Below are 23,663 nucleotides of genomic sequence, written 5' to 3'. Positions count from 1 at the left end.
AGAAAGATTTATTGGATACACATTGAAAATCCTCTATTAAAAATGGATTTAAAAACGCAGAAACTAGAGTAACAAAGCAGTATGTCAGTATGCTTTAAATTTGGCGCCAAAATGAGGCCTTGCTCACCAATAGAGGAGTTCACGCTCTAAGGGGATATCATGGGTAATCAAAGCAAGACTGCAAAGAAACAATGCGGCAAAATGTATGTTTTTCTTCATATTTCCGTTCTGAGTTTCGTTTTCGAGAAGAAACTTTTACTGTAAATAGAGAAACCCCTCTTCTACATTTATTAGCGTTTTTGGGTCGATCGAGCTGTTAAAGCATTAGCCTACTTATCAGAGCAACGGATCGGGGATGTTATTTTTGTGGCTTGAGGGGCTAAGACTTGATCAAATCAGTCGGTTTTAAACTGTAAAAAAATTCCCACGCCCGTAACAATCACTCGATCGGCTCAAAAACGCTGCTAAACCTACAATCATGGACAAAAGCAGTTGAGATACTCGCCGAAAAAGACCTGTTTCGTTGAACTCGTGAGTTTTTTCAATCTCCAATTTTCACATTTCGACCCCTTCTCCCCCTTTCAATGTTGTAACCACGTGACATTGTCCACGGAGAGTAGTTTGGCTATCGACAAAAAAGATGCTGTTTGAAATAACGGAAGGACGCCTATAGAAAGCGTTTGTTTTGCTCGAATGTGTCAACACTTTTGTCCATCATTTTCTGAAATTGCCTTTCAGCGAAAATAAATAGAAATTGCACTATATATGTGTTGAAAATACTGAAATACCATAGAAATTGCAATAGAAACCGTCTAGTTGTAGTTTAGGTCAGGATATGGAGGCTTAAGAGCAGTGCAGAATAGTTTTCCGCAGACTCGTTTGCAGTCTCCGGGCATTAGCGGCCGCTTTAGTGCGCTGCAATATTTAGTGGTCTCGCTAAGCCCAAATTGAGTTCACACACGTTAGAAAACAACAAATCGTGTTTGTAAGATAATACAGCAAAGTAAAGACCCAAATTTACGTCCGTGTAGATTTCGATTCGCGAAATTTGTCTGAGTGATTTTGCTGATAACAAACCCAGTGATTGAACCCAGCAGCAGAAGTCTGGCATGACACAAGCTATCGCTGACAATGCCGGCGACAGTTCTCGGGAACAGTTGCCACCCATAAAAACCAGATTTTCTGCTTCTGTCCTTGATGTTGTTAGCAGAATATATGCCCTGAGGTGGTTTTGCAACGGTTCACAACGGTTCTCAGCGGTAAAATAAAGAATATCTTTTATGGAAATGCCAGCCCGCTATTAGTTCGAGAAGCACTTTCAATACAAAGGTTTTGTTATGTTGAGGTGAGATCTTAAGCGAGAAGATACCTGAGAATTCAAGTAAGGAGAACAACTATTTCATCTGTTTTACCTGAAGCTACATTTTTCTGGAATAGAAGAAATCAGAAACCACACAGGACCCAGTATGACTACTCAGTCAAAATGACGGTGGCAATATCATTACTTATTATATGGCTAGCTCCATGAGCGGGCAAGATAAATGAAATCCTGCGCTGTGATTGGCTACCTGAGTGGGCAAGATGGGGCTATCTGGCCCGCTCGGGTCTACCCGCCGCGTCCCGCAAGAAAACTTTCCCTGACAGCCATATAATAAATCCTTTATTGACCAAGCTTGTTCGGTCAAGGTGGCTGGATATTGGCCTCGTTCTTTTTTTGCGAGTTTATGGACCTCGACTCCATCTCGGTCCATAAACATGCAAAAAGAACCTGACCAATATCGCGCCATCTTGACCTCACACTTGGTCAATAACCCATACTTCCTGGTTGAAATTAATCGATACTGAAAAAATGTTTATAAACAGCCATAAAGTTTGCATTTCACATCCTAAGTTGTGGTTGTTTTGTTTCTTGATTCTTTTATAGCGTTTAAATTACATTTAAAACAGTTAAAAATATAATTAGGAAAACTACAGAAGACCCAGGAGGATTACAAATTAAAATTGGCAAACTAATGCGAGAAATTAAAGGACCCCAACGAAATTTAACAAAATTGCAGACAATTTAATGAAAATCATAGCCAATTTTCCGAAATTTTGAGTTTATCCAATGCATCTAGAGTTTATCGGTATAAAACTACATATTTTTTTGAAAGGGTTAAAATCTGAAAGTTCTAATAAAGTGGTGGAAATAGTAATACGAGGAAAAACTGTAAATTTCGCTGCAACGAGCCAAAAAATCCACTTAGAAAATTCAGAAATGTTGAACTTCTTACAAATCTTACAAACAAACAAGGTTGTCCTCAGTATCACTAGACACAAAACTTAACACTCAACGTTACGCACCGTTACTTAGAATATTGAATGAAGTCGTCTAAATAGGTAAATTATAAGTTTCAAAATACAAAATTATGAACCATCATTTAAACTAAGATATAAATACCACTGAATCTTCGCTAACGGACATTTTCCTTAGGCGAACCACTCTCGAATCATGGTACCAGCTAGATACACTACTTTTTTAACTTCCCTTGCCGGTTGAGTAAGCTCCCATAAGAGGGAAGAAGAGCAATGCCAATACGACTTCACCCAGTTATCAAGATCTATCTTTGTTAATTCGAGATTTTCAAGCGTAAGTGTTGACTACACAAGGCGACTTGGATCGGTCTATTGGTGAATAATCCGAATTTATCTTGCTTCGACTACATATCTATTCACCATGTTAACAACTAGTTTTACTTTGCTATTTGTTGTGGGAATTGCGAGTTTTCTGTGACTGGAGTTAAATTTCACTCGACTCAAAGCGACGTTTAAAATAAGCTTCAGATGTTTATAAAATTCATTTAAAAACATTTATAACCAGAAAGAAAACAATATAGAAGTATTCAAAATATACATATACGAGGCTAACCTGTATAATTAAATCAAAACTCTAAGGGCCTTCCTACTTGCTACTCGTGATACACATTAATGCACCAGACAGTCTAACTTAATAGTAATGGCTTGATTAATGTGACACTGAGCGTTGCCACCGGGGGTTCACCCTCTATGATCCAATAATTGAAAATACCTAGCTTAAATATAACAAAATGTTGTTTATTTAGCTCTTATTAACCGAGGTCTGGAGGTCTGTATGGGAGAATCTTGACCGAGGTCTTGAGTACAGACCGAACGCAGCGAGGTCTGTACACACGACCGAGGTCAAGATTCTCCCATACAGACCGACTTAGCTCGGTTAAATAAGATGTTTATTATATGGCAAAGAAGAAAACTGTAATTCGTTTGATGTAACTGGTTTGCTGACATTTTGCTTGCGAACGGCGATGAGCTTAACTTAAACCTGCTGAAATTTGCTCGTCCTCTTTACTTTTTTTTTTGTCATTAGGCTTTTTGGCACTTCCATAAATGATTGAGAAGAAAATAAAAGAAAATGGTGAACATTTTTGTATTTTAGTTTGCTACTTTTTCAACGGAAAATGAAACCGGTTTAGATGCCGGTCTAGATGGGAAAATCTAGACCGCGGTCAATATCGATTTCAGCCAATCAAATTCGTGAATTCGGTAGTTTCCAGTCCTTGTGAGACACAGCCATATAATAAAAAACGATATTAAAATCATATTGAAATAGAATAAAACGCATACAACTACAAAAAAGGCTAAAACTGAAGTCTGAATAAAATTGCTCAATGCCGTATTTCTAGCAGTCTTTGACGTGAGAAAATCCTAATTGTTTTTTGTCTCAACGAAAAGTTCTGATTTTCAATGAAATTTCCCTTAATCTCTGAGTAAATTCCTCTGTAGCACTGTCCATTGACAACATTTCTTGACCTGGCTGACAACTTATTTTTTGTCAAAAGAACTGTATTGGCCATAATAAGTTATAGTTGTTAATAACGAGGTTGCTGTGGGGCAAGTTTCCAATGTTTATGCTAATTAGAATAATCCGTTTTGCATCAAAAAAGAGAAACGCAGAGACAAGTGGCCTATCTGTCATTGTGAAATTTATGTCACCGTGACAAGACAGATAGGGCACTGGTCTTTTCATTTCTCTTATGTAATGCCCAGAAAAAAAGCACTGCAAAATCTACAGGTAGTCCAAAAGTTATGGAAGTTCTTAAATCACTAAAAGCATTGTTCAACGATTGTCTAATGCTTTTGGTCACGTGGAAATAATGCAACAGACAGGGCGGACGATGTCGGCATCCCTTTTGTTGACGGATCAAAAGTTTTGACATGGAAAAACCAGTTGTATCAGCCATCGACGAGCAAAATGGGTTGAAGAGGGAGAGACTACGCGGTCATGGGAACGGACTTAACAGAACCCAGTGCAAACTATAAATACTTTTCAAAAAGTTATCAAAGGGCACATTGTTCTGCTCTCTTCCTCAATTTCTCTTGCTTTGGTACATTTGTTTAAGTTCTTCCATTCCTGCCCAATAATTCAGTTCAAGATCTTTGGCCATTTGAAGAACTTCTTCTGCAATTGTGTTAGCTGTATTAACTTCTTCTTGGTAATTTGAATAAAGTAGCAATGCTAAGTTAGTTTTAATCATAACCTTCCATTTGTGGTTGCCCTCAATAGTCTTATCAGCAATGTCACTCCCCGTTTGGTATTTTTGTCGGGATTTTTCAAACTTTCCACTCTTTTGCAAGCAGATTCCCAAATTACTGAAGATCCGAACAGACTTGTGTTCCGCTATTTTCATATCTTCCAAAATGTGAATTGCTTTGTTGTAGTTTTCTTCTGCTTCTTTTAATTCGTTCACACTCAAGTAATGATCCGCCAGATCTTTGTGTGCAAATGCAGTTAAGACGTGATCTCCATAATGATCCTGGCGAAATTTCAATGCTTCCAAATGATTTTTAAGAGCTTCCTGGGGTCTTCCCAGTTCTTTTGCATTGTGCCCCATTTGCCCGAGAATTCTGGCCTTATCGAATGTTGACGCTAGTTTTTCTTTTTCATAAACGGATAGCGCCTTTTTCAAAAACGGCTGTGCGTCTTCCCTTCGATCACAATCCTGTGAGAGATATCTGCCATAGTGACTCAAATAAAATACCTCAGACAGGCCGTTCTGTTCAAAGAGATGTTCATTCTCATCATGCAATTTAATAGCTCTGCCATGTACTGACTGCTGCTTGGCACCAGCACGTTTTCTTCCTTCGTCATAAAGGAGACATAAAATCTCTACTTCATGGATTACTTTTCCTTGGCTTTGGGCAAGTTTTAGAAGACCATTCAGAAAGTCATCATGAAGCTCAAAGGGAACACAATCTCCTATGTAAGGTGCCACTAGCCAACAGTCGTTTAAGACACTTTCTAGTTCTCTGGAGCCCTCAAATTTCTCCGCCGAAGACACAATTTTCAAAGCATGCTCAAAGTTAAGTCTTTCGACATCGAACAGATCTAAAGATCTTCTGCAACCATCTTTTTGCCAATACGTTCTCGTATTGTTCAAAATCAGAGCCAAGAAATGCTTAAGGAAAGACTCTCGACCTTGAGCCAGGATTTGACGGAAGTGGTCTCTTCCTTTCTGTCCGGCATAATCTCTAATCAACAGGTGAAGGTGGTATCGGTTGTGCTGCTTTTCAATCAAGCTCCTTCTTCTCAAATTTCTCAGCATCACAGGGCACTTATCACCTAATAATGCCTTGGCTGCTGCTTTATCAAAAGATCTTACAAAGACCGAAAGGCGCACTAGTGCATGCTGCAAAGTTTCGTCTAACTGTTCAAATGCTATCCCCATCATTCCGTCCAGTTCAAGAGTTTTTGTAGTGTTTTCATCTAACCCTTGAATAAGTTCCTGAAAACTGTACTCAGAATCAGAAGAAAGTAGAGGACCAGCTAGACGAAGTGCAAGTGGAATGTGCTCACAGAGTGCAGCTACTTTCTTGAATTTCCTCTTTGTTTCCGCGTCAGACACAGAGTACAATCCAGCGCCATCCTTCAGTATTTGAAGGCTTTCCTCTTCATTCAAAGGGCCTACCTGGATAGGCGTTACATTCAAAATCGTTGTTGGACTGTTAATGTCTGAATGCCTTGACGTGATCAAGAATTTAATTAAATTCTTCTGTGGAGTGTACTTTCTCATTTCTCCTAATAATTTAGTGAACGCTTCCTTTAGACTGTCTTCTGCAAGTACATCTTCTGCATTATCGAGAACAAGTATTGTCTCGGATTGAAGCCGCCTGCACCACTGAAGAAGAACATGCTTGGGTTTTGTGTTCGTCTGTTGGTGACCCGAATCACAGTCGTATAAAATTGCTCTGACCATTTCATCTTCGTTTGCACAAGCTCCATGCAAGTCGCAAAACCTGACGTCTTTGCCTGCATGTTTTAATCGATAACTTGCTTGAATAGCAATGGTGGTTTTTCCTATTCCTGCTGTTCCACTGACAAGAATTACCGCCACCTCACGGTCAGTAATGAGGGTGTCAACAATCTCAGCAAGTTCTTTTTCATGGCCATGGACGTTTGGCGGTTGGTCTGGTAGCTCCATCGCTTATTTAATGAAAGAAACAAAAGATGTTAGTTCTGTGTCATGCAAACTTTTAACAGAATTATGATGGACTTCAATATACGTGAGAATAAAAGCAAGGAAAAGTGCATTGACTTCTCAGTTGCCACAGACAAACATGGTATGAGAGTTATTAAACATGTCTCGCTGTTAACATTCTGATATTAAATGGTGAGTTTGTTCGTTACGCTAGTTATTAATTCGAGTTCAGATTTATTAACACCGATATTGACATCTCATTGTAAGAACATTACCAGGGTACTACTGCAGTGTATGTCAAGCTCTAAGAGCTAGAATACTCTTTTGGCTTTATTTTAGTTTTCTTCTTTAAGTATAGGATTGAGTATAGTACGCTAGTTCAATTCAAGTGATAATCGCCTTTATGTGGAGATCCCGACGGGAGTGCATTGCAACCACAGGGGATGGTAAGTGCACTTTCGTTTATATGTATGTGTGTTTTTGTCATTGTGTGTGTGTTGATTTTTGTTCTTGCTTGCACTACGCGGAATACTTTACTGTTGGATGCAATAATCTCTTCTTTTAAACTGATACCATGCATATTGAAAAAATTATCTCTAACATCATTGTATTTAAAAAAGCGGCAGTTACTCCAGGCAATGAAACAACCTCCCGTACATAGTTAAAATGCTGAGTAAACAAAACTCGAAGCCTGATACAATTAAATTATTATCCTTTAACGTGAGAGGCCTAAGTAAGTTTAAAAAAAGAAGAGCAATATTTTCCTGTTGCAGGAAGCAAAAAGCCGATTTGATATTTTTACAAGAAACGCATTCAAGCAAGGAGCGTGAGGCTCAGTGGAAAAAAGAATGGGGTGCAGAGATATTATTTTCTCATGGGGGTACAAACGCCAGAGGTGTCGCGGTGCTTATAAAGAACGGCTTTGACATTGATATAATGTTGTCTCAGACAGAATCGAGTGGAAGACTTTTGTTGTTTAAAGCTTTGATCAAAGAGGAAAATTATACAATTGCAAATATCTATGGGCCCAACAAAGATGCAGAAGCTGTTCAATTTTATCATAAACTGTCAAAACTATTAAGAACCAATGATTTTGGAAATGAAGAGAACTTAATTATGGGAGGTGATTTTAATTGTCCCTTGAATATTAATCTGGATAAAAAAAGGTGGAATTCAAATTCCCCGGAAGCACGTCGTAAAATCTATTGAAGAAATTCAAGATGAGTTCAGTCTCCATGACATTTGGCGCATAAAAAATCCAAATCAACAAAGTTTCACTTGGGGTCGCTGTTCTCCTTTTGTATTTTGTAGATTAGATACAAATGTGGATATTTTCCGCTCAATCAAATCAGACCATTCTGCAGTATTCCTAGAACTCGAAGAAATTAAGGAAAATAACAGAGGTCCTGGCTATTGGAAATTGAATACGACTCTATTGGCGAATGAAGAATATAAAAAGATGATCATTGATAAATTGCCTATTTGGCTTGAGGAAGCAAAGGATCTCAGAGACCGAAGATCAATTTGGGATTGGATAAAATTTAATATTAGAACCGATTCTATTATTTTCTCAAAGCGTTTATCGCAAATTCGACAAAAGCATGAAAGAGAATTAACCAACAAATAGCAAGAATCATTAGCTGCCTTTCAAGATAATCCCTGTGACAATACGCGAATAACAATGGAAAGATATAAAAGCGAACTTGAATCGATGTATGACAAAAAAGTTGAAGGTTTAATTATACGGGCTAGGGCACGATGGCACGAACACGGAGAAAAGAATAGAAAATATTTTTTAAATTTGGAGAAACGTCACCATATTAAGAAACATATTAGAAAATTATACATTAGTGGAGTTATCTCTACCGATCCACTCTCGATAATGAACGCACAAAAGCAATTTTACACTAAGCTGTACAGCGGTTCCAAAACAAAGTTAGACACTCCAGATGCAGCACTCTTCTTTGAAAATCCAAATCTATCAAAGCTATCAAGTGAAGCAAGTGAGAAATGCGAAGGAAAAATAACAATTGAAGAATGCCAAAACATCAAAACACTCCAACTAGGTAAGAATCCTGGAAATGATGGTCTGCCAATTGAATTTTATAATGTCTTTTGGTCATCAATCGGTGAAATGGTGGTCGAAAGCTTTAACGAGGCTTATGAAGAGGGAGAAATGTCTAACTCACAAAGGCAAGGGGTCATTACACTTATCGAAAAAATAGGTAAAGACAGAACCCGTCTTGAAAATTGGAGACCGATTTCTCTCACCAATGTTGACACTAAAATAGCATCCAAAGTAATAGCAACACGAATTACCAAAACTTTTACCAGAGATAATCCACAGCAATCAGACTGGATATGTTTCAGGTCGATACATAGGGGAAGCAGCTAGATCAGTTCTAGATGTCATGGAATACACTAAAACATTCGATATTCCGGGTATATTATTATTCATAGATTTTGAAAAGGCATTCGACAGCCTTGAATGGAATTTTATGTTTAAATGCTTAGAAATTTTCGGCTTTGGTCAGTCTTATAAGATGGGTGAAAACACTTTATAGTAATGTATCCAGTTACATTATAAACAATGGATCTTTTTCTGCTAATTTTGAGTTAAGCAGAGGTGTTAGGCAAGGGGATCCTCTGTCGCCATATCTATTTGTGATCGCAATTGAGACTTTGGCTGCTGCAATCCGAACTAGTATCGATATTAAAGGAATTAAATTAGACTTAGAGGAATGGAAACTTGTCCAATATGCAGACGACCTCACTGCCTTTTTATCCGATTTAACATCCACACAAAATCTCTTTAAATTACTTGATCGTTTTGGAAAACTATCAGGTTTAGAGGTTTTACAGTCAGATATGCATAATGTCAAAGTCCATGCTAGTGAAGAGGTCACGATTTGTTGACACGTTGCGTGACGCTGCCAGTTTCTGTAGTCTCTCAAGTTTCATAGAATATTTAAATTACGTACATTATTCTAAGCTAGCATTTGCAGTCGCGTGCTCGTTTCGCGACTAATTCGAGTATTCCCCCTGATGAATAAAGTAGTCTTATGGATCTTACCTTCAGAGTACTTTTCCACCGATTCCAAACAATAAAATTTCGACCGGATAAAGACTGAGCTATCTGTCGCGACTGGAACTAATCAACAAATGCAATCAAAATGTAGCTGTTCCCACGGTTATCATCCCAAAGCCAAGTCGTGTTAATAAACAAGGACAATTCCCTCAGATCGCGATAAATGCTGCCGTCGAAGCGTTTAAATTCGCCAAAATCTAACGCTGAGAGCACATAATAGCGAACTTAAGCAGCGACGTTTTTGAGACGCGGGACGGCAACTGGAAGAGGAGTGGAGCTAATTCTGGCGCGCTTCTGACCTTGTGGGATCAACTGGAAAGTCGTCGTGTTTGTATTTTAAACCAAACTTTCCTGACCAAAAAGCTTTAGTGAACGCCTGGAACTAGATCTTTAAATTTCCGGTTAGCGTCCGCGTCGTAAAAGCGTCAATGCTTAAGTTCGCTAATAGCGAGGCGTACGGCGACTGAATGGAAAGAAGTCAAAAAAAGATCCATCGGAAAGACGAGCTCACATGGCCTGCTAACATACTCACATGTTTGCCACATGTCTTATCACATGTCTTAGCATTAAACGGTACCAGTTTAGTGGCCGTGACATGCCCCTGCAAAAATCAAGCGGGGTGGCCATTTTGGTGTCCTTACAGGAATGTGGTTTTTTTCGGCCTAGAACCGTCCACAGGGAGACCAACTCTGAAAAGCCACAGGTCAAAATTAGGTTTGCGTTCCACTTCGTCGAACGCAATTAACATTATACTAGTAGTAATCAGAGATTATGAGAGTGCGTTTGACGCTCTCACTTTAATATATAATTATACATCGTAAATAAATTATTTCACTAGCTGACTTTCAACCTTTGTCCATTGCTAAAATCAACATTTTTCAGCAGCAACCGAGGTTTTACAGTCAGACATGCATAGTATCAAAGTCCATGCTAGTGAAGAGGTCACGATTTGTTGATACGTTGCGTGACGTTGCCAGTTTCTGTAGTCTCTCAAGTTTCATAGAATATTTAAATTACGTACATTATTCTAAGCTAGCATTTGCAGTCGCGTGCTCGTTTCGCGACTAATTCGAGTATTTCCCCTGATGAATAAAGTAGTCTTATGGATCTTACCTTCAGAGTACTTTTCCACCGATTCCAAACAATAAAATTTCGACCGGATAAAGACTGAGCTATCTGTCGCGACTGGAACTAATCAACAAATGCAATCCAAATGTAGCTGTTCCCATGGTTATCATCCCAAAGCCAAGTCGTGTTAATAAACAAGGACAATTCCCTCAGATTGCGATAAATGCTGCCGTCGAAGCGTTTAAATTCGCCAAAATCTAATGCTGAGAGCACATAATAGCGAGGCGTACGGCGACTGACTGGAAAGAAGTCAAAAAAAGATCCATCGGAAAGACGAGCTCACATGGCCTGCTAACATACTCACATGTTTGCCACATGTCTTATCACATGTCTTAGCATTAAACGGTACCAGTTTACTGGCCGTGACATGCCCCTGCAAAAATCAAGCGGGGTGGCCATTTTTGGTTTTTTTCAGCTTAGAACCGTGTACAGGGAGACCAACTCTGAAAAGCCACAGGTCAAAATTAGGTTTGCTTTCCACTTCGTCGAACGCAATTAGGAATATTAGATCAGAGATCTAACCTGCTCAACTACTTTATCATTTTAGGTAAAATTTATTTATGGAGTTGTCGCAAAAATAAACAAATCCCTCTCTTTTTGCCTTTCGAAGATGTGGTCAAGAGAAAATATGAAATTGAAAAGCTTATAGCCTCTCAAAGCATCTTAAGCTTAAAACATTTTCAGGCAAAATGGAACCTAGTTTTGAATAACAATCCAATTTTTTTTTGTAAAGGAGTAAGTGCTGCTTGTAAATTATGTAAATTTATATGTACATTCATGATAATTTAAATACATGTATTGTAATTTTATATAAAGTATCTTGTTAACACAAAAAGTAATTGTGTAATTAGAGTACAATGTAGTGCAAGATTTGTATTATCACTTGTGTAGGCAGAGCATCTGTAGTAGTTGTTGTTTGTAATCGGGGTGTTAGTAGTAGTCGTATTGTAAGTAATGTCAGTAGTGGCGTAAGTGATATTAGTATTGTAAGTAATGTAAGTATTGTAGGTAATGTTAGTATTGTAAGAAGTCTTAGTAATGTAAGTAATGTTAGTATTGTATGCAATAGTAAAAAAAAATTGTCTGGGAAGCAAAAATCATGTTAATAATAAATGATAATTAACTACTTATAGCGTGTCTTTTACAAGTACTGTTCAAAGGCGCGGTAGAGGATTGAGGCAAAACAACCAAAGTACATCATGTTTCACTCGCCCTGCCGTCTTCTATCCCTAATTCCACCAGCCAAGGCGAAATCATTTAGTGTCACTAATTTCTTATAAATGTCTGGCGTAATTTTATGGAAGGCCATTTTTTTTAACCAAATTAAACCAATCTTTCACAAGCAGTAAAACTAACCTTTTGGCAAAACTGTCTGTAATTCCTGATTCAGCCCCTTGTTTGATTCTTCTGCTTTTTCTGAAAGAAGAAAGCTGTCAGCTTTTTGCCAGTTCTCAGGTTTTTGAGATATTATAACTTTCCTCGGGCAATGAGTCGATTTAATATTGAAAGTTCAACAAAAAGCGGAATTTCACTTACTTAACCTTAAGGTTACAGTATACCTTCAGGGGTGTCTCGCGTGCGAGCGATGTAGCGCGTGCAGTTTAAGCTTTAGATACCTAAACCCCTATATCAAATTAAAGCTTATAGAGCTGGCTATCAAACTATACCAAGAATTGTGAAATAAAATGAATTGTCGAATTTTTCACGACCACTAAATGAGAGCGACCGAATCACCTTTCGAAAGCTACAAGTCAAAGCGAATTTCGTTTTTCGCCAATGTAATTTTTTCCTCGGCTTCAGGGCCCAAAGCGCTTAAAAAACGTGTCTGCGTTTTGGCATATTCAATTGCAGTAAAAAGTTACAGAACATTTTCGAAATAGGATTTAAAAAATGTGGAGTAATCGTACAAAAATCGCTCTCGACGAAAAGGTATTTCGAAATTAACAATTCCCAGACACGCTTTTTTAGTTTATATGTTAAGCTAGCTACTGTTCAAATTTGAGGGCAATTGAACAAATTCCCTTTGAGTTAGAACTCTTTAAAGTGTCTGCTTCAAGTGAAAAAATTTATTCGAGAAAACAGCGCTAAGAAAAATTTTCTGCTTCGCAAACAAACTCCGCCCACAAACGCCTTCAACTGGGTTCTCAGATAACTGAGCCAATCAGTGCAGGGAAACTTTACTACCGTTAACCTCCTGGTGAAATTTACGCGCGAATCTCTAAAAAACTCTTGTGTTTCGCAATGCGCTCAAGGAACCGAAGGCGGAGAGGTAATTTTTCTGTAGCTCGGTTTTTCTTGAAGCTCAGTGGTCTGGCAAAATGGGGAAGACTAAAAAGGATACGAACGCTAGAGTGGCTGAGCGAGGAAAACAAACAAAAGAAAGCGCGGGGAGCAACTGTGTGTGGTCAACTGTGCATGGATAATATTTCAAATGGTCTCAATGAGTCCGGCGATTCGTCAATATCGTACTCATCAGAAGAGTCTCTGTCAACATCCCTGTTATTGCTGTCAAGTTCCGAAATTTTTACAGAACCTTTCTTTTCTCTTTCCATGAATATTTTGCCCGCCTTATACGATAGCTATAGCTTCATCCTCGAGGCGAACTTTCGCTTCTTCACTCCTTGATGTATTTTCATTCGTTCTTCGCTGTTTTCGCTTTTTCGAACTGGTCCATGGCTTCAACGTGGTCTATGTCTACTTATGACTTAATAGAGTTACACCTAATACCAAAAATGCTGGGTAGTCAGAACAACAATGCTGATCAACTGAGTAGTCAATTCGTGACATCCATACAGGCAATTCCCGCGAATACGTCTCGGTTGATTGCATACGCACCATAGAGCTGTCAATCAAGAGGTACACTTTTACTTCCGGTGAAAACGTAAAACGGCCATTTCTCCGCTTATATTTAGCCTTTTTCAATTTTTTTTTTCAGAAATTAGAGATTATTCTTCGACCACTACTTTGACCCAAAAATCCAAATTTGAAGAAAATTGCCGACCCGAAGGTATACTGTAACCTTAAAACAATACTGTCACTGTGAATTCATCTCTAGTCAAAAGACTTTGAAACAAGTTTTAGAGACTTCGGTACTCAAAGTAGTGTACCTAGAGCATGTCATACCAAATTCTTACTTAGGATGGATAGAATGTATAGGATCCTACAGAATCTTAAATAATCAACAAAGCATGATTAAAACATGAGAAAATTTACATGGCTTCCATAACACACACATAAAACAGAAACACACAAAAAGGTTATTTTGGAAAGGATTATTTAAGAAGGATCACCAAGATTCCTTTTTTACATTTCTTTATGTGCAATGAATAAACCAAAGTTATAAACTCACCCGATATGCAATTGAAGTAAATGCACACACTAATGAAAGAAGAAATGATTGGTTTCTTCATTGCACATAGTGAAATGTAAAAAAGGGATCTCAGTGATCGTTCTAAAACAATCCTTCCTAAAATAACCTTTTTGTTTGTATGTGTGTGTTACAGAAGCCACGTAATGTCTCTCGTGTTTTAGTTTTTGTTAACTGTTTAAATGACCTCAAACACAACCACTTGATAGCTTTGGCGCAGTAATAATTGTTGGAAAAGATAAAAGAAAAAAAGCGAGGCAAACAGTTTATTATATTTCACGTCAAGAAATGTAAATAAGACCAATTAGGAGTCTCCTTTATTTAATTAACCCCTTGCTCCCTAAGAGTGGCATATGACACACAACATCATAACTTTGTGAATATTTGAGGGATTTTTACGAATTTTTGCTACAATCATTGTCTTGTAAAGATCTGCTCATTGAAGGCATAAAATTGTGACCCCCTCCTATCTTAAACATGGTTGATCACCCCCAATAATTTCTAATTTATCATTTGAGATGCACATGGAATGAAAGACTTGTTTCAAATCAAGCTATGCACTAAGACCTACTAAATAAGCTATAGTTCAGGGGCACACCTAAGATATTTGAGAATTGAAACATGCTGGAAGCTTTTCAGTTTCACATTTTAAAACAATTTCCCTCAAAATGACTACCTCCTTCAAAGCTGCTGATGTCAGTTCTTAAATACATGTATATTGTACACAGGCAGAGTCTTTATTTGCTGATTTCGGAAAAACTGCCATTTGCCATAGGGAGTAGAGGGTAAAGAAGGGGATTAGTAAAACAAAGAAAGAGAAAAAAGGTTGGCTGCTGGCAAGTCTGCATTACACTGTACAAAAATACATTCAGGCATTAACTTGAAACCTAAACATGGACAGCATATTTGCAATCACATATTTAAAGTTTAGAGTGGCTGAAATTGAAGACCTGGTGGAAATTAAAGAGAAAAGAATTCGAGAATTTGAGGAAAAAAGCACAGAACCAGAAAGAATTGAATAGAGAAAAAACCTACACGCACAACCTTACAAAAACAGACTTTCTCCCTACTATTCTCCAATCGGTTTGCACACACACATTTCTCATTTTTAAATAGTTAAAAACTCAAGGCGCAAGGTCACTAGGACCCACACACCTCCTGCTATGTTCATTTAGAGAACATTTTGGTGAAATAGAGTTGTTCAAAAAAATGTCACTGTATGGCATTATTTGAGTGACCTACCCATCAAGAAAAAAGTATTTTTCAAATGAACCCATCAGAAGAGTTGGATTGATGGTGTCATTTGATATGTCAATCAAACCCATTACATATGCAAATGGATGGTACTTTGATTGATGATGTCATTTGACAAGTACCTGTCAAAATGGCTCTAGTTGTGTGTCTATGACTACTAAGGCATTTTTGGAGGTAAACCTCCAAGATGCAGTAACTAAATAACTTTGCTGTTCAGCTCTTTGAAACTACTTTTCAAGGAAACCTTTTGATCCATTGCAAATGGTTCATTAGTTCCGGAAAAACAACTATTTCCCATATGTTGTAACGATATTGTGAGATAGTGGCCTGGTTACCCAGCGCTGACGTGAGCTGGAGAACAGTTGCTGTGCATAGGACTTTTAAGAACTATGGAATTACAGAGCCTTCACAAAGCTGTTCCTGTGTTCTTTTATGCCTCAAGATCTTTACATGCGTCAGTGCCAGCACACACTTCACTTCATTTTTAAAATTGAATACTCAAAAGCTTAAACTTGGATTTTCAGAGTGATATTGCCCACAAACAGGGTACAAATGCACTAGTTGTACTTTTAAAAAAATTTCAAAAACTATGTTTTTCAATTTGATCCAGTAAAGTGGTTTTGAGAAAACAATTTTTGAGTGTTTTAAGGTTACTGTAGACCTTCAGGGGTGCCTTCCGGAAAATGCTTTTTTTACACGCTGCTTTAAAGAAAACCGAAGTAAACTACGTATATATACAGTAAAACCTGTATTAAGCGGTCACCCTCGGGAATGAGCCAACTGACCACTAAATAGAGGTTGACCACTTAATAGAGGTTTCCCAAAATGTAGTATAAACTATGGTAAAAATGGAACTGTAGCATGTATACAGTATATTGTCTCGGTTCACAACAACAGTATATCATGTTGTGTTTGATGAGCTGTTGAAAGAAACTGGACATGGTTCGCATATCATTGTGCCAAAATATCCTCAAATATCGCATTGTAATTGACCACGTGACCGCTTAATAGGGGTGAAATACAATAAAATTAGCTAATTGGGAATTCTGAATGGTGACCGCATCCAATTAATAGAGGTGACCGCTTAATAGAGGTCAAATTTACAGTAAATAAGGGGACTACTTTTTGGGAATTTGATAAGTGTCCGTTTAATAGAGGGTGACCGCTTAGTAGAGGGCCACTTAATAGAGGTTTGACAGTATCATTGTAAAGCTAATAAACTGCAGATTCCGAACATAACAATACATTTTGCTATTTTTGTTTTGACAGGCATGCGCAAGCCTTTAAACGCAAAAATGACTGTACTTGCCAAACTGAATTACCAGCCTTTGTGTTACTGCGGACATCCAAACTGACTGGACACTATCAATCAGGAGTTGATGGGCTAACAAAGGGTGTGAGGCTTTTTCGATGTTTCTATTGGTTGCTTGGGAAATGCCTTTTAAATTTGGACAATAGAAAAGTTTCTGACTGCTGATACTCAATGGGATGTCACAGGATCAATATTTCGATTTTCACAAAAGCCTCACATATTTTGGTGCGCAAATATCTGACAAAGATTTTGGCCAAGTTTCGTTAAAATCTGATAAATCTACATACCCTATTAATTCATTTGAATAGAGGTAATTCATGCAAAAATAAACCTTGAGTTTTCGGCCTTGAAAAAAAATTCACAGTTTTCGCAGCTCACTGAAGCAGTTGTCAACGTGGCCTTGCCGCCAACCAAAGAAATACAGCTTTGAACTCCCCGGCAGGTTACAGTAATGCTTCGTAGGAACTAATGTGCAATGTTTACATTTACAGTAAATCTTTATATCTTACATCGGGAGTAGCGAGGTCTGCCATGAAACATTCAGCAGCTTATTAACCGAATCAGCAGATAAATGGTAAAGAAGGAAAAGAGGAATGATAGCAGAATAGCCATGAACAGGCCTACCGAGTCGAATGAGGATATTTACACATTTTTAACAAATTCTAAATGCGCATTTCATCGGCCTATTTGTTTTACTAGAATATCGAAAAACACTCTTCAAAGCAGAGAAAAGGAGCGTTTGGAGAAGCTGCCTTGTCAGATATCAGCGATTAAATTCATCGGTAATTCTGCAGCAATCAACTTCTGTGCCAGAAGAAGCTAGAGCAGGGCATCGATGAAACATTCGCTTGCCCATCCTTGCGATTTGCGCTTCCATTCAAATGTGGGGACGCAAAGACCATGTAAAATCGCCTGGTCTATCACTTAAGAGACAAAAACAATCAACAAAAGCGAAGATTTCAGTGCAAGAAATTACAAGATGTAAGGGATAAACAAAAGAAGCGAAATTAGACTCTGCGGATGAGATCAGTTGCTGCGAAAATTGTTACTGCTAAACTCAAGGGTCGACACATTTTAATTGGCTTATCACAGTTTGCAGTTCATTGACTCATTTAAAAAATTTAGGTTATTGTGGAGAACTCGTTCACGTTTTAAGTTTTTAAAATAATTTTTTTTGCAAAGTTCAAATAAAGTAGAAGTCTTGAATTTGGTGTAAAAAAAAATTTTGGACAAAATAGGCCCTTGAAGGTCTACAGTAACCTTAAATCAACACTGTGTTTATTTATAAACAGTCATTTAGAAAAATGAAAAGTTCATTAATTATTGACATAACTATATTTTGTCTCCACCCTGCACTGACTCGCTGAAGCTTGACATCTCAGACAACTGGAAGTGGAAGGAGGTTTAAAGGGATGGCATTCAAGATTTTCAAAAATCATGGCAAGCTCTCCTTCCCTCCACCCTCATGCAATCCTTCTAATTACATCATACTACAGTAAATAAGTCATCTGGCTCTGCTGTTAAGGTCAAAGAGCAAATATTCTATTGGCTATTCAATCATTGCAGAAAACCAAATGGCAGGGAATGACCAGTAAAAAGAATCACATCAAAAGATTACTCTTACCAATGTGCTGACTGTTGATGGCAGCTTGTAATGCTTCCTTTATGCCTTTTATATCAGTCCCAATTTCATGCAGCTGGTCCTTTTTCCATTGTTCTAAACGTTCTTTATATTGATTCTCAATGTCAGGGTCCATACACTCAGTCTTCAATTTGTCAATTGCGTTTTCATACTTGGCTCCCCCTAATCTCACCAGTACAGCTCGGATGTTCTGCCAGTGGGTGAAGAATGTTGCATCATTAACAGAGGCCTGCTCTGCATGGGCATACACAGTATTTCTGAAATACTTTATGCGGACAATGTCAGCCTCAAGACTCTCATCTGCTTCAGGGGGTTCTTCATCCCAGCCAGTTATTGGAGGTTTTAAATGGCATATGTTTCTCAGAAGGACCATCAAAAGAGTGACATCAAAATTTGCTGAAGACACAGGAGATGCTATGGCAGGATACAATTTGTCCCACTGAGTTGCATTTAAGATCTTTTTCTTCCCTTTGAAAAGCTCTTGAAGAGTTCTCTTGACATCGGGACTGGCCAAAACAGTGTGAAGATTTGCTGGCTTATGGATGCCATCAAATGCGTCCCTTAGGGCTTGTGAACCAATATCTACCAGAAGACGACAAAGACGAGCATAATTGGTTGTCTCCTTTGAAGATGCTACTGGTAACCCACAATCAGCCATGAAGAGACTCGCTTCAAAAAGTTAACCTGTAGTCAAAACAATGTAATAGTTAACAGAAGTATAACTTACTTTGTCACCTATTGTTATTGCTGAGGGGCATTTAATCACAGGTGTAATCCCTCTCCCAAAAACTCTGAGCCCATGAGTTCCTACCTTGTACCTAGTAAAAAATTCAGCATAATGTCTAACAATGAGGATTTTTCAGCACCAAGTATGATAAAAAATGGTTGCATGACCTGTGCCAGTTTTATTATTGTTTTATTATGACCAAGAGTCAGACTCATATGACAGCAACTTAAGATCTGCTTGGCATCTCTGACAATGACATCACGATAAGACAGATTTTTTGATTTGTGCAGAACCCTGTAAAATGAGCCGTCATTGGCCAGACTGCGCCAAATGAATTCAGTTCAGGTTTTAGTAGCCATTAGTAGGGTGAAGACTATAGCATATATGATTCATAATTTCACAACCAAACAACTTTGGATGCAACATTGCCAATCTTTATTTTCTGGGCTTTGACATCCCTTCTAAAAAAATACCGCAAAGCAATTCAAAGTAATAGGTTTAAAAAACAACAAGGTAAAGTCTGCATATGAGCCAAGTGGCCCACTAGGCCGGAGCTTAATCCAGTTTCTGTAGCAGGAAGCAACTAGGAGTGTTTCTACTCCATTGCAGGGTTATTATTCCAGCAGTTGGGAATCTTACATAGCCAACTTGTTTCCTTCCTAGGAGGCAGGAAAGGGGTTGGGGACATGCTCATAGGTGTACAGACACCATCAGACTTTGGGGGGGGGGGAACCTTCATGCCTGAAAAATTACACAATGCCCGAATATGTGAGTGTTAAAATTGCGATACAAACACACTCAACTGATTGCAGAGAAAATAAAACTGTTGACAATTCTCACATGTCATGAAACTGTTATTTAAGCAATAGACCACTCTTTCTATGGGTTTACTGGCGCAATAAACCATGCAGGATGTTAGGAGAACATGAGAAAAGCTTGTAAGTCACGAGCCATTAGGCAACTGATTTACAAGCTTTCCAAGTGTTCTCCCAACATCCCAAGTGGTTTATTGTACCAGTAAACCCATAGAAAGAGTGGTCTATCGCTTCTATGAAATAACTATAGAAAACATCTGTCAATGAGAGGAAAATTTATTGTACTTTCCTGATCAAGTAGCTTATTCTCATCAAATTCATGAGATGACGTGACAAACTAATCACAGCGACTGAAAGAATGAAAGCACAGACTCCACGCTGGACACAAAATCCGCAGAGCAAAGCGACGAAAACATTTCATGCCAAGAAGGTTTTAAGAAAGAAAAGGAAATGGTTATCAGTGAAAGGCAAAAAGTGTATTAATTAACTCAAGAGTATTCTAATGGAGAAATGCAGGGATTCGTAGGTGGAATCGGTCATCACAAAAGTAAAAGGCTGTGCGAAAAGTATGCAAGTAGTCCAAACTTCATGTACTTGATGAAGTGATTCAGCACAGTGTTAAATGATAACTTTCCAAATTTTTGCAAATGAAATAAAGGTTAGTTGCAGAAACACTGCTTCCGAAATTTATTCAGAATTTTTTTATTTATGCTGAAGGTTATGAAGTCCGTGTTTCTCTGTATTTTGCTAAATGAAAACTATTGCTTGAAAGCTAAGCTTATGGAAACCAAATTCATTTATCGTGTTATGCATGCATGCATTGAGTTTAAATTCAAAATGTCTGATAGAAAGAAATCTTTTCCTGCTATTTTGACTACCCAAATTGATCGCTCAAGCCCAGCTGACTTCGTCCTCCACAGACTGTGGAAAGCACCGACAAAAGGGTTTAAAACGTCCTTGATTTTAATCTCAAACATAACTGGAGTCAGCGTAACATTTTTGCCGTGGAAAAAAAAGATAAAGCTTTATATGACGACCAACTTCTGGTCCTTTTTTTCCTTGCAAATTTCCATGTATATACTGAATGAAAAGATATTTGTGTTATTGATATCACAGCAAGTGAAAGGCAAAACTGTTTATTACATTTGTTATCACTAGAGTTCTGAGTTCTCTAGTTCCCGGGTAGAGCTGCCATAGATCCGGAACTCTGGTTTATCGGTACAGTAGAACATAGGTTTGGTAACTCAGTACTCTATTGACCAATCAGAGTGTATGTAGTATCTCAGTTGTTTTATAGAATTACATAAATTATAGCTATTTTGAAATCTTGCATACCCTATAACCTTGGTTGACAGCAAATCAGAAACTTTAAAAGAAAAAGTTTTTTTCAGCTAGATTGTAGAATACCAAGCCACCCATTTGTATCTCATTGAATTTGAATGGTTTCTTTTGTTTCTGTATATGCTTTGCTCTTAGAAGTATTGAAACATATGTTATAAAAATAAGTTCCTAGTATAGTAAAATCACTCTGTTTTATTTCCTTGTTCCCACAAAAGGTTCAAGAAAAACTTTCAAATGGTTCTTTGTGGAGCCATTCAAAATGGCTCTTTGCAGAGCCACCAAAAAAACAAAAGTCTTAACCTTTTGTTGTCATTGTTTTGCTAATGGAATGAATATCCATATCGTGGATTTCTGTGCTTGTCCAAAACAGAATACCTGGATCCTTTATATCATTTGACTTAAAGTCCTTTTGGCAAGGCAAATGTCACAGAAAATAGCCTACCAGCCTCAAAATCGTTTGGAATGTTTTCTACTAAGCACTGTTGATGAGCGTTTTGCCCAAAAGATTTCAGAATTTCAGAAATGAGGGGGGGCTGCAGCCAACCACCTCCCTTCCAGCCCGTACAACTATGGTCACTTATGGACATGCTCCTGCACAAAAATTCAAGAAAGAATGAAGCATGTTAAACATGTCTTCCTCAACTCTGGGGGGGGGAAGGTTAAAAAGGCCCTCTGAAAAAAAGTGACAAAGACTGTTTGAAGCAGATATAACAGAAAAAACTGCTGAGTTTACACACGTTCAGAACCGTAAAGATTTTGCGAAGAGAAAAAGGCTGACAACCACACAGTTTGGCAGCCTTCTGTAATGGTCTTCAGACTGGAAGGTAAAAGTTGCCAGCCAAAGCTCAACAAAAGGCATTTGAAAGCACAAGACACCTTAATAACTCTGGGAATGACTTTCTGTTGTCAGTTACAGTGGAAAGGCTGAGCATTTCTAGATTTTTCATTTTACAGTTTTGATACTAATGGAAGGATAACAAGAGTGTGGTAAATACAGAGTCTATTTAACAATTAGACCTGTAGCCCGCAAGGGCTACTGACCCGTGGCCCTTGAGGGCGAAGGGTCTAATTGTTTTAGTATCACCCAACTAGTCGGACAGAAAAGGTAATAATAAAGTTAGCAAATGCAAGTTGAAGAAATATTTATTTGGGAACAAAACGAAAGAAAGCATCACGCTCAATGGCGCCAATTTCGCTACTCAATGACTATTACTAATAGTCCCCTAGTAGCGTAGCCAATCAAAATGCAGGATTTGCATTAGTCCACTAGTTGGGTGATGCTAAATGCAGATAGAATATGGATAATGTTAAACACTTTGAAGAATAAAAAATGAAAGCATTTGTATGGTGACCTAGTATCTGCCTGCAAGTGTCAGTTAACTGACGTTTGACTGCATTTTATTACTTAACAAAGTGTCAAGGCTCTATTTATCCCTAAACACAACAATTTATTTCCACCCTTCAAAGCCGTCTCCCTTCCTGAGCTAGATATCATGAAACAAGTGATGAAGAAGCATTGACCTAACACATGAACTAATCAAGTGAATTTCTGAGAAGCATTACAAAATAGAAGGGGCTTTTGCTTCTGAAACGTTTAACAAAGTGTAGCATTTATTTGAATATTTTCTTTGTCTGCAATCAACAGCATAAAACAAACAGACAAAAGCGAGCTAGCACAAACTTGAAAACTTCATGACTTGAAATACTGTTGACTGGTTATTTAAATAATCAATTAATTAATTACGTGTAGAATTTTAGTTTCTTGTAAAGTTTAATTTTCTGAATTCTGGAGTAACACCTGATATCTGTTAAGCGTATTTTTTTTCACACGATGTACCTGGTGCTTACCTGTCCATTTAATTTATGCAAAATTAACAAAAACCACAAAAATGTCTCCCGCAACTACTGATATTTTCCGTTTTAATAATAGCGCCGAGTTTTTGATGAAGAAAACACTTTCCATTTTCAGCCTTCGTTTTGTACGCGTTTTGTGGCTATAAGGTTACTGCATTATGTCTGCAACAGCTACCAGGGACTGGTAGACCGAGCCTACATTCTCATGCAGACTGTATTTTCCTTTCTACTGACGATAAGCAAGTCGAGCGTTACAAGAGCGTTAAGCTTGTTCATAATTAAATATTCAAAGTTTTTCGTGTAAAAATCGAATCACTAGCACAACTCAGAGTACGGTAAAGAAGTGACTTACTCCCAACTCATTCCTACATTCAGTTTGTACATTCCTTTTGCTCAAGCTTGCACTAAAAAAATGCGCTCGTAACTATGGCGGAACATCATAACTCCGTGTACTGGTTCAAACAACATATTAATATAAATTCTTGAATGACCAGATGCTACCAAACAAACCTGATCTCCCGTATTAGTATAACCGACCACACGGTACTGCAGTGTCAAAGAGTGTTGAAGAAGCAAACAGGAAGTAAAGAGATCTAAGAGGACGGAATCGACGATGCAATCGAGCCCAGAGACCTTTTTGGTCA

At 38.0% G+C, this 23,663-nt stretch overlaps 1 protein-coding gene across 1 annotated transcript; it reads right to left on the bottom strand.

Moving 5' to 3' along the window:
* Positions 1–1,891: 1,891 nt before the first annotated feature.
* LOC110059872 (uncharacterized) lies at positions 1,892–23,650 on the bottom strand. Its single transcript, XM_089277129.1, has 4 exons — positions 23,530–23,650; positions 18,265–18,966; positions 12,064–12,123; positions 1,892–6,496 (listed from the first exon to the last, which is right to left on the bottom strand). The coding sequence occupies exons 2-4, from the start codon at positions 18,938–18,940 to the stop codon at positions 4,383–4,385; spliced, it is 2,850 nt and encodes a 949-aa protein (XP_089133255.1). The 5' UTR covers positions 18,941–18,966; positions 23,530–23,650; the 3' UTR covers positions 1,892–4,382.
* Positions 23,651–23,663: the final 13 nt, after the last annotated feature.

This window comes from Orbicella faveolata, unplaced genomic scaffold, assembly GCF_042242905.1.
Source record: "Orbicella faveolata isolate gen_17 unplaced genomic scaffold, um_ofav_v1 contig_46, whole genome shotgun sequence".
Taxonomy (NCBI): domain Eukaryota; kingdom Metazoa; phylum Cnidaria; class Anthozoa; order Scleractinia; family Merulinidae; genus Orbicella; species Orbicella faveolata.
The sequence above is the reverse complement of the archived record's forward strand: the minus strand, read 5'-3'. Positions and strand labels throughout refer to the sequence as shown.